This window comes from Teleopsis dalmanni, chromosome 1 (assembly GCF_002237135.1).
Source record: "Teleopsis dalmanni isolate 2A chromosome 1, ASM223713v2, whole genome shotgun sequence".
Taxonomy (NCBI): domain Eukaryota; kingdom Metazoa; phylum Arthropoda; class Insecta; order Diptera; family Diopsidae; genus Teleopsis; species Teleopsis dalmanni.
In genome coordinates this window covers 49,893,512-49,906,923 of record NC_051846.1, presented here as the reverse complement: position 1 = coordinate 49,906,923, position 13,412 = coordinate 49,893,512, and the positions used below count along the sequence as shown (strand labels likewise).

The 13,412-nt window shown below is 30.1% G+C and overlaps 2 protein-coding genes and 1 pseudogene across 2 annotated transcripts; all 3 read left to right on the top strand.

The window, feature by feature from the left end:
- The first annotated feature begins 2,949 nt into the window (after window positions 1-2,949).
- Window positions 2,950-5,695, top strand: LOC119669585 (delta-1-pyrroline-5-carboxylate dehydrogenase, mitochondrial-like). The gene is made up of 8 exons (XM_038079537.1): window positions 2,950-3,119; window positions 3,177-3,683; window positions 3,741-3,912; window positions 4,381-4,568; window positions 4,623-4,845; window positions 4,903-5,270; window positions 5,341-5,459; window positions 5,526-5,695. The coding sequence occupies exons 1-8, from the start codon at window positions 3,055-3,057 to the stop codon at window positions 5,639-5,641; spliced, it is 1,758 nt and encodes a 585-aa protein (XP_037935465.1). The 5' UTR covers window positions 2,950-3,054; the 3' UTR covers window positions 5,642-5,695.
- A 96-nt stretch (window positions 5,696-5,791) lies between these two features.
- On the top strand, window positions 5,792-7,342 carry LOC119680930 (annotated as a pseudogene).
- Window positions 7,343-12,301: 4,959 nt separating this feature from the next.
- On the top strand, window positions 12,302-13,410 carry LOC119680920 (eukaryotic translation initiation factor 2A-like; the record flags this gene model as incomplete). The annotated part of the gene is made up of 2 exons (XM_038093947.1): window positions 12,302-12,412; window positions 12,641-13,410. Coding segments are annotated over exons 1-2 (810 nt in total), but the record flags the coding sequence as incomplete, so codon positions are not given.
- Between the last annotated feature and the right edge of the window lie 2 nt (window positions 13,411-13,412).

Sequence of the window (13,412 nt, the reverse complement as noted above, 5' to 3'; positions counted from 1 at the left end):
TTTATAATAATGATATCTTTATATGTATATAGGTTTTATGCAATATTGCAATATATGTGTATAATAGTTAGATACAGGTAACCGCCGGTTTACGCCGCATTTCTGTTCCAATAAAAACCGGCACAAATTGAATCATCGTTCAATGATCCCATATATACAATGCCGAATATTTACATTAATTATAATAAAACAAACAATTTTATTAACACAATAAAAAGTAAATATATTACAAATTTAAAATGCATTTTAATATGAAATATCGTGTACATATTGTATATATGTTCAAAAAACTAAGCTTAAAAAATTTTAGATCTTACATTTTTTTAGATGCGAATCGTGAAGTAACATAGCATTACTTCCTCAGTATTACGTTCCTAGTTTAGGTTGTATATATAAGATGAAATATATAACTCATGCAACAAATATTGCCTCTACAAACAGAATAGTATTGAAATTTAACAATATTAAAAATAAAAATATAATTAATAAATTTAATTATTCTACAGCTGGTTTATGATTTCGCTCTAATATAAATACAGCAATTGAATTTGTTAATAAAACTTTCACAGCCAATTAACAAAACTCTAGAAAATGTGCGAACATAAAAGTCAAGTACGGCTTTGGGACAGTTGATTAAGGTGCACTGACTTTGAGCTTCAAATTTAGCAGGATACGAGTTCCATCCCCGGTACTTACAGTCTCATAAAATTATTTATGAATAATCAAATATAAGAATTATTTCCAACACATCTGATGAAGGGTATTTTGCAATACTTGAAACAGCTCTATGGTCAGCCAAAAATTCAATTAATTAAAATAATATAAAATGAATTTTTGTGGTTGTAGTTCACTACTGTTCGAAAATCCTCTTTATGAAAATATCCAGTTTTAAATTAAACAATTAAAGCTGGATTTTATTTTCTGTCATTAACAATTTTGAAACATAGTCTAGTCTAATGGAACTGATGATGCGCATCTATTGACACTTTATTCTCAATCGTTATATAACTCACATAGTTTATCTGTGAAATTTTTTATAGTTTAGATTAATCGTTTCCGTATAACTTAGCTTATTTTTTTGTTTTTTTTTCTTTCTGTGACTAATTCTAATAATATTTCAAAGCATTCATTAAAAAGGCGCTTAACATAGTCTTCTTAATATTCTTTCACGTTTTAGACTGTTAAATCTTCATATTCTATATTACAAGTAAGCCTGGTAATTTCTTTAATGTAATTAGTGTTTAGTGGTGACAGAAATTTATCCTAAGCTACATATAATTATTTCAATGATATTTTAATTTAAAAAGAAAAACACCTTTTGTGTAATAACACGCTTTAATCATAAATATCTTCACAAGTTAAATATGCTTAACAATGTCTTCTCTGCTTAGAATGGTATGGGATTTCTAGAAAACAACTGTCCGATTCTGTAACTAGAAATTCGTTAACGATAGACATTTTGCATTGCATATCAACGACTTAATACATCTATTCCTATTATTTTTTAATTTTATATATTTCAAAATTATAACAGATTCAAAAGAAAATCAAACTCTCTCATTGAGTTGCCCGTAGAGATATTGTCTTGTAGCAGGTTTACTTACAGGTAATCGTATTTTAGGTAACCATACTAGGAGATTAAATCTTCATTTCAACCGTATTTGCCGCAGTATGGAGAGGACAATGAAACTACCTCCTATCTGCTTTGCTTCTGTCCAGCACATGCACTTAGAGGCTTTCTTTTTCGAGAATCTTAGCGAACTGTAAGATCTCGTTTTGAATAGCATTATAAGCTTTGCTAAAGGTTCTACGTGGTTCTAATGCTTGAGTTTCTAATTATACGGTAACACAATGAGCCCATAGGCCTAAGTGAATCCCTTGGGATCGCCGGTAAAATCTAACCTAACCTATAACAGATTTAGATTAATTATGAAAATACTTAGCATTGAGCAACTAACTGATATTAGCATATTAACACTATTGTACAATTATGCTTAAAGACTTAATTGAATTCATCTTTCTTAGTATATAGCAATATTAATTTTTTTTTATTTATCACAGTTGTTATTATACTTAAAACTAATATTAGTCTTGGCATTACGTATGCCCATTTAAAATAGTTTTCAGCTGAAATACGCGTTATATTAAAAATGACAAAATATCAGTTTCAGTTCTATAAAGTCTATAGCGTTTGGTCATTAACTAATTTGCTCCTCTATTAAGTTTTTATGTTCTTATTTGTTTATTATCTTTAATACTCATTATTCTACTCTTTTACCATTAGGATTTTATTTATAACAGACATCATATTTGAGTTATCTTCTGAATTTTATTGGCATTTATTATCAAATATATTTCTTTGATATAAATCCCTTGCCTTTTATATTACTTATCGGAAGGAAACTGTTTTATTTTCTAATCAATCTTTAATATTGTTATTGCATTACTTTTGTTATCAATATTAATTGAATAATAATAATACGTTGAAGCGCTTGCCATGTGCCATTGATTAAATATATACGCATACACTTGTACATATATGTATGTCTATACATTCTGCAAGTGCTTAGCTTGGGGGCCTGCCTTTTTATCAATAAGTAAAAGTAGAAACGTATAAAAATTGTTAAACCCAGTAGAGGAACTGATTTTTATATGACTTATTTATATTGAATATTTATTATTATATATTATCTCCATTGAAGTTTGAATCCAGCACTGTTGAGCAATTTAATTTTTGATATGAAAATATAAAAATGAAAGCTAATTCTTGTTTTAGCCATGACCCCAAAAGTGAAGGTTAAGAGCATTTTTCTATTTTCTACTTATGTATGCCTCTATGCACAAGTAATTTGTGTATATATACTATATATTTTTTTTATATAAGGGTATATAAGTAACGCGTGATTTAGTTTTCATTAAATTTAATTTTGATTCATAAACATAAGTGCATCATTTAAAATTTTTAAATTTCAGACAATTGATGTTCTAACAACTGATTTAGTGCAAACGTCTTGATTTTTCTAGCACAAAAGTCACTAAATATACAAAACGAATATGTTTCAATTAAGACATGTGACGTATACCGCAACAAAGGGCAAAGGCACTGCATATTTGAAAAAGTATATATATTTTATTTAAAATGTTTTTAATATATATAAAATATTAATTATTTATAGGCTAGCTCTTGAATCGAACTCAAGTTATTTGCAGAAATATCAAAATATATGTTCAGTTGTTCCAAATACAAATCTTAAAGATTTTGAAATTAAAAATGAACCAATACTTGAGTACAAAAAGGGGTCCGCTGAGCGTTCACAGTTGGAAAAGGCTTTAAAAACTGCAACTGCAGCTTGTGAAGAAATACCTATAGTTGTTGGTGGCAAGGAAATAAGAACTGATAATGTTGTTTATCAGGTAATGCCACATAACCATTCACACAAATTGTCTAAATTTTACTATGCGGATAGTAAAATAATACAAAATGCTATAAAAGTTGCGGTAGAAACACAAAAAAAATGGGATCGGACACCCCTTAACGAACGTTTAACCATTTGGGAACGTGCAGCAGATTTAATGGCGGGTAAATATAGACAAGATTTAAATGCAGCTACAATGCTTGGTCAATCGAAAACTGTGATTCAGGCTGAAATCGATTCTTCAGCAGAACTTATTGATTTCATAAGGTGAATATTATAACAAAATTAAACTTTAGTAATTTGACAAAAATTTTGATTAAATAGAATGAATGCTTACTTCCTCAAAGAATGTGCAAAGTATCAACCAATCAGCGAAAATATTAAAGTTACTAAGAATTCGATGCGATATCGTGGTATTGATGGATTTGTAGCTGCTGTAAGTCCTTTTAATTTTACAGCAATTGGTGGAAATTTAGCCTATACCCCAGCTTTGATGGTAAGTTGTATTTGTTTTTGTTAACATAAAATAAATTAAAATATTTCTATTCCGTAATTGTTCATCTAATCATTTTTTCATATTATAACTTTCAAAATTGATCCAACATTTTGAAGGTTCAAACACTTTGATATTTAGGAACGATTGTGCTCCAGCACATCGCCCACTCAAAGATGTTCGAACAACATTTGCTTAAATATTAATTAACTTGAAGTAATTTAAATTAGCTACGTGTTAATTTACATTAAATATTCCTTTTCTGCCTTTTCTTTTATGGGTATTTGTAAAAAAAATAAATAAAATGTATTAATAACCATATTTGCTGTTCGAACCTTTGAAAAGTTCGATTCAAATTTTTGCACTCGAGTATACTCGAACTGCTTGGGCAATAAAAATTTTCAATAAATTATTTATATACGAGTATAAAATGTATAATAGAATTTGAATAAAAAAATCTCTTTCTAACAGGGTAATGCTGTTCTATGGAAACCTTCCGATACAGCCATGCTTTCCAATTGGCGCATTTTCAATATTATGCGTGAAGCCGGTGTACCCGATGGCGTAGTTAATTTTGTACCAGCCGATGGACCAGTTTTTGGCGATACTATAACTAAATCCCCATATTTAGCTGGCATTAACTTTACTGGATCTGTTCCGTAAATTAAAATTGTTTTATAACTTAAAATATTTTCTTAAATTAATGTCTACAGCACATTTAACCGGTTGTGGAAACAAGTTGGTAACAATATAGACAGTTATATTAATTTTCCACGACTTATTGGTGAATGCGGTGGCAAAAATTTTCATTTTGTGCACCCAACAGCCGATGTTGATACAGTTGTAAGTGCAACAATTCGTTCAGCATTTGAATACTGCGGACAAAAATGTTCGGCCTGTTCGCGCATGTATGTACCAGAATCATTGTGGTCTAAGGTAATGCTCCCTATTTGAGCTTGATTGAATTGTAATGAAAATTTTAATTTATTTCAGATTAAGAGTGGTTTGATTGCAGAGGCTGAAAAACTAAAACTTGGTGATGTTCAGGATACTACATCGTTTACATCTGCAGTTATTGATGATAAAGCATTTAACCGCATTACGTCTTATATTGAACATGCTAAAAACACACCATCTTTAAATATACTTACTGGTGGAACTTATTCAAAAAAAATTGGCTATTTTGTGACTCCTACAATTGTACAAACCCAAGATCCTTTAGATAGAATTATGACTGAAGAAATTTTTGGTCCCGTTTTGACCGTATATGTTTACAAAGATGGTGATTTAAATCAGGCTATGAATTTAGTTAATACATCTACTAAATTTGCTTTAACTGGTGCAGTGTTTGCACGTGACGAGTAAGTTATAAATTAATATATGTTTTCATTAAACATACATATATCATTAATTTTTTTTTGTTTTTGGTAGGAATTTCCTAGATCAAGCTTTGGAGGAGTTTAAAATGACTGCAGGCAATTTCTATATTAATGATAAATCTACTGGATCTGTTGTCGGTCAACAACCATTCGGTGGTGGACGCATGTCAGGTTCGTTGTTGTCAATAATAAAATATAATAAAAAATGTGTATTATTTGACTTTTCATATTTTATAGGCACAAACGACAAAGCTGGTGGCCCTCATTACATATTAAGATGGACTTCCCCACAAGCTATTAAAGAAACATTTGTACCATTACGTGATATCACGTATCCATACATGAATGCCTAAATACATTGACGCAAATTCAGAAAAATACTAAATTATCAGTTAAAACCAAATAAGAAAAAAAATAAGTATAATTTTCATTTATTTTTGTTTACACTATTTGTTATTATTGTTTAATATTTTTGGAGATTTAAAATGAAATCAATCTTAAGAATGAGAAGAGTGAGTAGAGTGAATATGTATACATTTTTTTAAATATTTTTAGTACGATTTTAGGAAGTGAAATTAATTTTTCGCAGCAATTTTAAAAAAATTAAAAAAATCTCTGTATATTTTGCGATATGTGTAATTAGTAAATTATTAAATTTACAATTCTGTATTAATAAAGTATTTTGTTACATGTAGAATTTATTTTATTGTACCCTTTTTCCATAAAAATAAAATTTGAAATGTAATTTGATATGCTGATGATATTAATAGAATATACTAGGAATTTATATGAAATTCTCGAAACAAATTTATTTACCATTGTTTACTAAAAATACATTGACAATACATTATTAATAATTATTATGGATGTGTTTATAACCAAAAACTTCAATAAAATGTTAAACACTGTGCTTGAGAACGTATAAATATAAACGTACATGCATTTACTACAAAATTGAGTTTTTATTACATCAAATGCTTTATATATTTGTTATATATTTCATAATGGTTGTTAGTAGAATTAGTTATTTTAAGCGATTTTTTTCCTGGAGACTACATTCCTCTATGGGATGTAACTAACAAAAACAAAAACTGCACGCACCATTAATTACCAATTATTATATTTAATTAATACTCGACCTTAACAACGAGTAAACACTTTACTGATGGTGGTTTCATGCAAATAATATTAAATATAATATACGAAGGCGGTTTGATAAGTCAGTGGCTTTTTGAATTTCCCGCGCAGTTACTCCAAATGTAACAGTGCTGCCGTCAGCTATAATCTACCAGTGAGTAACTTTCTAATTTTGAGTAAGCTACGTCGTTCAGTTGGTGTTTGATAGCCGTTCAAAGCAGACAACCTCGTGAATTTTTACGAAAATGAAAAAAAGTGAATTTTGAGAGCTGATTAAACATTACTTTTTACGTAAAAAATCTATCAAGACTTGATAAATACTACGGGGATTCGGCACCATCAATTTCAATGGTTAAGAAGTGGTTTACAGAGGTCCGTTGTGGTCGTACCAGCACTAGTGACGCCGAACGTTCACGTCGCCCAAAAGAAGTGATCACGCCGGAAATCGTCGATAAATTCCATGAAATGATATTGGATGATCGGAAAATGAAAGTGCGTGAGTTGGCTTATGTTGTAGGTATCTCAACTAAATGGGTACATCATATTTTAGATGAATATTTGGACATGAAAAACTCTCCGCGAGATGGGTGCCGCGATTGCTCACACTCGACCATAAGCGCAATCGTAAGACTATTTTAAAAGAGTGTTGAGCGATGTTTAGTCGTAATCCGAACAAATTTTTGCGCCGTTTTGTTATTGTGGACGAAACATAGATCCATCACAACACGCCAGAGACCAAGGAACAATCAAAACAGTGGGTTGCTTGGGATGAACGTGGACCAAAGAAGAAGGCCAAACAGAGTCTGTCAGTCAACAAGGTCATGCTACAGTTTTTTGGGATGCAAGCGGTGTCATTCACATCGATTACCTCGAGAAAGGTAAAACGATCACCGGCAAATATTATTCAAAGCTTTTGAACAGATTCGACGTTGATTTGAAGCAAAAACGGCCGCATTTGTCGAAGAAGAAAGTGTTCCATCAAGACAATGCACGTGTGCACACTTGTCTAGTCACGATGGCCAAAATCCACGAATTGGGATACGAACTGCTACCCCATCCAGCATATTCTCCAGATTTAGCCCCATGCGACTGTTTCCAAACCTAAAGAAATGGCTGGGCAGTAAGAGATTTGAGTCGAATGAAGAAGTCATTATCGAAGAAAACGCGTATTTTGAGAGCTTTGAGAAAACCTATTATGTGGACGGAATAAGAAAATTAGAAAAACGCTGGACTAAATGTATCGAGCTAAAAGGTGATTATGTAGAAAAATAAAATGTTTATTTGTCGAAAAAATTTGTTTTATTCAAAAATTCACTGACTTATCAAACCGCCCTCGTATATTTAAAGTTTGATATCTCAAAAGTAAACTATATTGATATACATACATTGCAGTTGGTTAATAGGTGTGCACAGAAAATTTCAATGAAGGAAATTAGTCCTTTAAAAAATAGGATTTCACAGCTATTGTATTTTTGTACGAAAAGAGAGGCATTCACGTCTAAGGAGCATGGTAACCGAATAATATAGTACCAGCGCAAAGCGACAACGAAATACATTATAATCGCATATATTTTGTTGCTGGCATTTTACCAGCAACCAGGTACCATGTTACATGATTACCGAGCTCGCTGCTCAAGATCAGGATTATCCCTAATGTATATATAGATATAGAAACGAAAAATAGTTGAAATGCACTAAATTTGAGGAATGTGACAGCTCAATAGAGTAATAAAACAACTTGTTTTGGATTACCACGCTACGTTTCAGATCGAATATGCGCAAACTTGATAATTGTCTTGCTATCAACTTTATCACAACGTTGTAATCACACACATTCAATCATTTATCATATGAAACTCCTATTACCTCATCAACCTTGCAAATTTTTAATGTCTTATCTTACAATACAGTATCGAAGATGTTATTTGTTTCCGGCTTAGTGATTTTTATTAAGCGTTTGAAACGCATGTAATACATGTTTGTAGGATCACAACAAAACGGAATAAATATTATTGTTACCATTAAATCGGATGTCTATACTGACAGCCAATAACCAATAATTATGGGATGTTAAGAGAACATGCTGTGAATAAACAATTAAAACGGGATGTACGATTTTAGAAGTGTCTGTTTAGTATAGCTTTCACTGAAATAATTAAGACTACCTTGGAAGTCCTATATACAGAACTTCCAAATTTTCGATTAAATTCAGTATGCTGTTTTCAATCTTTGTTCTGTTAAAAGTAGCTACAGAAAAATGAAAAGTGTAAAAAAAAAATTATTATAAAAAAAAAACTGAGTATTGTCTAAGTATTTGTTTTCGGTGCAATATATTCCTGGCAAACTTCAATCAAAGTACCCCGACCTTTATAGAGTACTCAGAGTATGCACCTATATAAAGGTGAATAAATTGTTAGCTTAATTAAATAATTCTTCCGAATTATACAAATCCAAAAATAAAACTCGGCCAATAGACAAAAATCGTTTGACGAAAACAATACTATAAGAAAAATTAATACCTACTTAATTAGCAAAGATTAAAGTTTTGCATTTACTATTGCAGGCGAAAAAACTAAAAGTCGATTCTCTTGAAAGAGATTAGATGCTAGACTAGTAGTATGGTATTAAAAAAACATCCGAACCTTCAATACAGACTCAAATATCAAATAATAATAATCACTTACGGAATATAATTTGGACCCATGAAAAAAAATTAAAAATATATATATATATATATATCACGAAATCAATTACATCATGGAATATTTTCATCTTTAGAGATTTCAGATACAAACGTGGTCTTAATACGTGGTCGTTGATACTTCACTTCACTTATGACGGATAGGTGCTGATACTGCATCTCACTTATGACGGATACGTGCTGTTACTACACCTCATTTATGACGGATAGGTACTGATACTGCAGTTCTTTGAAACATTCCACGATGTGTTTATATTAAGAAAAGGAATCGGTAAATGAAAGATAAAGAAAGGACATTATCAATCATGGCAACTGTAGGATGCCCGCAAAAGCAAGAATATATATACATATATTGTAATCTTTATAAACACGCCTATTCTCAACTCAATGTGTACTATAATCACATATCTTTCCCGCTGATGTTGCTCATTTATTATCGTGTTCCAACACACGCAAATTGGAAACATAAATTTATGGCTAATCGAAATGGCAGTGCTCTTTCACTTAAACTAAGGCTAATACCAATTAGCGCCCTATTTATATATTTTATACCTTTTTTATACTATTAACCTGCATATAAATCTTTAAACAAAACAAGAAGTTTGAAGCGTGATATTTTTGCTCAATATTAAAAGAACAATCAAGTCTTTAAATTGTAAAAAGCTGGAAATTTTGTTTATTTTGAGTAGGCTCGACTATATAATGTAAATAATAAATAAAATAGAAAAATGTTAACATCATTTTATAAATAATACGTGATATTCCTTTACTTCTTTCTTTCAAACGATTAATGTGCCGGCAATAATTTTAATGTTAGTTCGCAAGTAGAAATTGAAAATGATTTGTTTGAACATTGCCACAGTAGGTGTGCGTTAATTTAATTTCCGTTTCCAATGCTACATCAATTGAGCCCTCACGTGATGATTTTAATATTTTATTTAAATCTAGTATTGAGCAATCCAGTTACCATTTATATGTGAGTGTTGATTTTATATATAATACGCCTTTTAATTAAAATAAAAGCCTCAGACTACATTTATTTAGTGATGACATTTGTTATTGTATCATTGACATTTTTCAATACCTTATATCAAATTTCGTTGATATCAATTTATTTAATAAACAAAAACATATAATATAAAATTCTATCCTAAGTGTTTCTAAGTGCGCATTTGTTTGTGTTGCGAGTGTACACATAAACAAATTAAAATACAAATCGTTTCAATTATACAGGGTTGTATTTGATATGTATTTTATTAGAGTTAATTGCAAAAAAGTATTAATTATATACCCATGTGTTCATACAAACAACTATTGTTTCTTTAAATGCTACATCAACATAACAATATACTGAACCTGTTTTGTGTAGATATATATGAGATATTTTTATAGGCATTTCATTTCATTTCAACAATATAATAGGGATATTCATTCTGTCTTGCAAAGTCAATTCAAGGTGTACGAAATGCAAGAATGCTATATTAAAATTGCAAGAGTGAGAGAACACCTTTGTTGAAGAATTGCGACATCAAAATCAAACAGCTGTTTTCGCAGCATACCACATACATATGATAAGCAAGAAATGTCAAAACATCTGTTTTTTTCCTGTTTCGTTGCAAGCATATGTACAAGCGTATGGGTATAGGAAGCAATTGCAAGAAACTTTATGTGTATATTTTGTTTTTGTCAATTCCAGGCTCGTACAATCTCATTGGACGTTGCAATGAATTTGCAAGACAGAGTAAATACTTCTTAAATAAAATATTTGCAAAATTTGGTATTGCAAATTACCCAGATAGTTACTAATATCTCATGTGGGAGTACTGAAAATATGTGAATAGCCGAGACTATTCGGATGTTTACAATTCTGTGTAATGTGACTTGATGGATAGTTTTAAATTTGTGTAACAATTAGCATATCATAATATGCTAACAATAAAATTAATATAATAAAAATTCTTTTTTAAAACTAATTTTATATTACTTTTATTTTAATTTTTATTAATTTCATTTAATTGATTTTAATTCGTAAGTCTAAATTTTCTGTGGCATACTTTGCTGGTTTTTAATTGCAATTTTAATTTAATTTTAATTTTTTAATAAATATAAAATTATTCAACATATTATTTGAACTGTGAAATTATCGCTAATGAATATCTGGAAATTATTAAGGGTGTATACTGTAGTGTTCATCGCTTTTGGACGCATAACAATTTTTTATTATTTGGTGATATATTTTCAAGATTTACTGTAAAAGTAATAGAAACGTTTAGTAGCAATCATCTAGTACAAAAGAATAAAGATGGCCGCGTTGCTGCGCTTCAATGAAAGCCCTGAATCATATTTAGCTGATTTGTAGTAATCATAAATTATATAAAATTATAATATTATATCAAAGCAATAAATATGAAGTCAAAGCAAATTGTAAATAATGTAATTGTGAAAATATTCGCAGTTTATTAATTGAATTTGTTAAAATTTTAATAAATTGTTTATCAAAAATAATTTGTTCTGTTATAGATACATACATACATATAACCATGTTATTTTGATTATGATATAAAATATACTTATGCATGTTATAATTTTTTTTATAAAGTTATCAAGTCTTTTAATACATCAACAAACCATTAATTAAAAATTATATTTCACCAAAAAATTTTCATGCTAAAAGTAATGATTTGCAAAAAAATCTAACCATATGAGAATTAAAAATATCAAATATTTGGAGAGTCCATATTGCTTTCATATCGATAAGATACTGACTTTTTTATGCATATAGATTATTTGATGCAAGTCACATTCACATATTTTCGGCGAATAGTTAGAATATCAAAGTATTTAAATAATATATAAAGCTTTAATACATATTACTTTAAAAAAAATATTTTCTGTGGTGCTGAAAGAATTTACACTTTAAGGGCGATATAGTTTATCAACTGCTATTATTTTTTTAACTCAGAAACATTTTAAACATTTCATATAAGAATTATATACTATAGACTTTTCTAAATAATTTTATTTTTGACTGCTCACATTCTGTGGAAAGAATTGTCAAATAAAGAATATAGATATTCTAAGTATTCTGTATAAACAATTTCAAAAGTGATAGATATTAATTTAAAAAAAATTGTATCGTCTTGGCTATGATTAATATGTCAAATAGTAGTAAATGTTTAAATATGTTTTTCAATACATCTTGCAACCTTGTATACAAGCCAATTCCTCGAGGTTAGAATTTTGACAATGGCTGCGGACGGACGTCGTGTTTCTCCTGCCCTTGCAAGTAAATATTAAATAAAGTTAAAAATTATATATAAAAATTAAATTTTTTATATATTAATGCAATTCTTAATAAAGTAGTGTATACTATTTGCTTTTAAAATATCAATTTTTATAAGTTTACTAATGAGACATTGTTACTAATGAGTTTTTCTATTACTCATTCTATATAAACGTAGATAATGTAATTCGATTTTTTGCATTTTTTTGTTGACTTAAAAACTTTTTTCAGTTCGCTCTAGCGTGGGGATAGAACTTTGGGCTTCGTCGGGTGCAAAACTCCCGTACGAGTACAAGTCAAACCTTCCACGAGAGGAGACGAAAAATTCTCGATCGATATCATTTAGTCCGGATGGTCGTTATTTCGCATTGTCTAACGGGCATGAAATTAAAGTTCTCAAGAGCAATGATTGGCAAATACAATGTTCATTGCCGCGTCCTAAAGCTTTTTATCTCAAATTTTCTCCTCGTGGCAATTATTTATGCACTTGGGAATTATATGCCGTTACAAAGGATAAACCAGATGGTTCACCAAATATGTTTGTATATGAGTTAACGACTGGCGAAGAAGTGTTGTCAATTGTTCAAAAGAAACAAACAGACTGGGAACCATCATGGTCGACGGACGAGTCCATTTTTGCCATTGTTGTAGGCGGAGAGGCACTTTTTTATGACTTAAGCAAGGGTATTGCCGGCTTCAAGGAAACAATGCGAAAAATTGGCGGCAGTCGAGGTGGAATGTTATCCTTGGGACCTGGTGTAAGTCCGTTCTTAGCATTTTATACGCCAGGGGGTAAGGATTCACCATCGATGTGTAAACTATATAAGTATCCTGCACTTTCGCAAAATCAAACCATAGCATGTAAAAGCTTTTTCCAAGCTGATCGCATAGAAATGTTATGGAATAAGAGAGGCACAGGCTTGCTTTTGTTGACAAGTACTGAAGTAGACAAGAGCGGTGCCTCTTATTATGGTAACCAAGCGTTGCATTTTATGGCCACAAA

Bases quoted from the DNA above. Each gene is read 5' to 3' on its own strand.
- LOC119669585 (XM_038079537.1), top strand. From the start codon at position 3,055: ATGTTTCAATTAAGACATGTGACGTATACCGCAACAAAGGGCAAAGGC. The intron at 4,846-4,902 runs GTAATGCTCCCT...AATTTATTTCAG, and splicing joins CAGAATCATTGTGGTCTAAG to ATTAAGAGTGGTTTGATTGC. The intron at 5,460-5,525 runs GTTCGTTGTTGT...CATATTTTATAG, and splicing joins CGGTGGTGGACGCATGTCAG to GCACAAACGACAAAGCTGGT.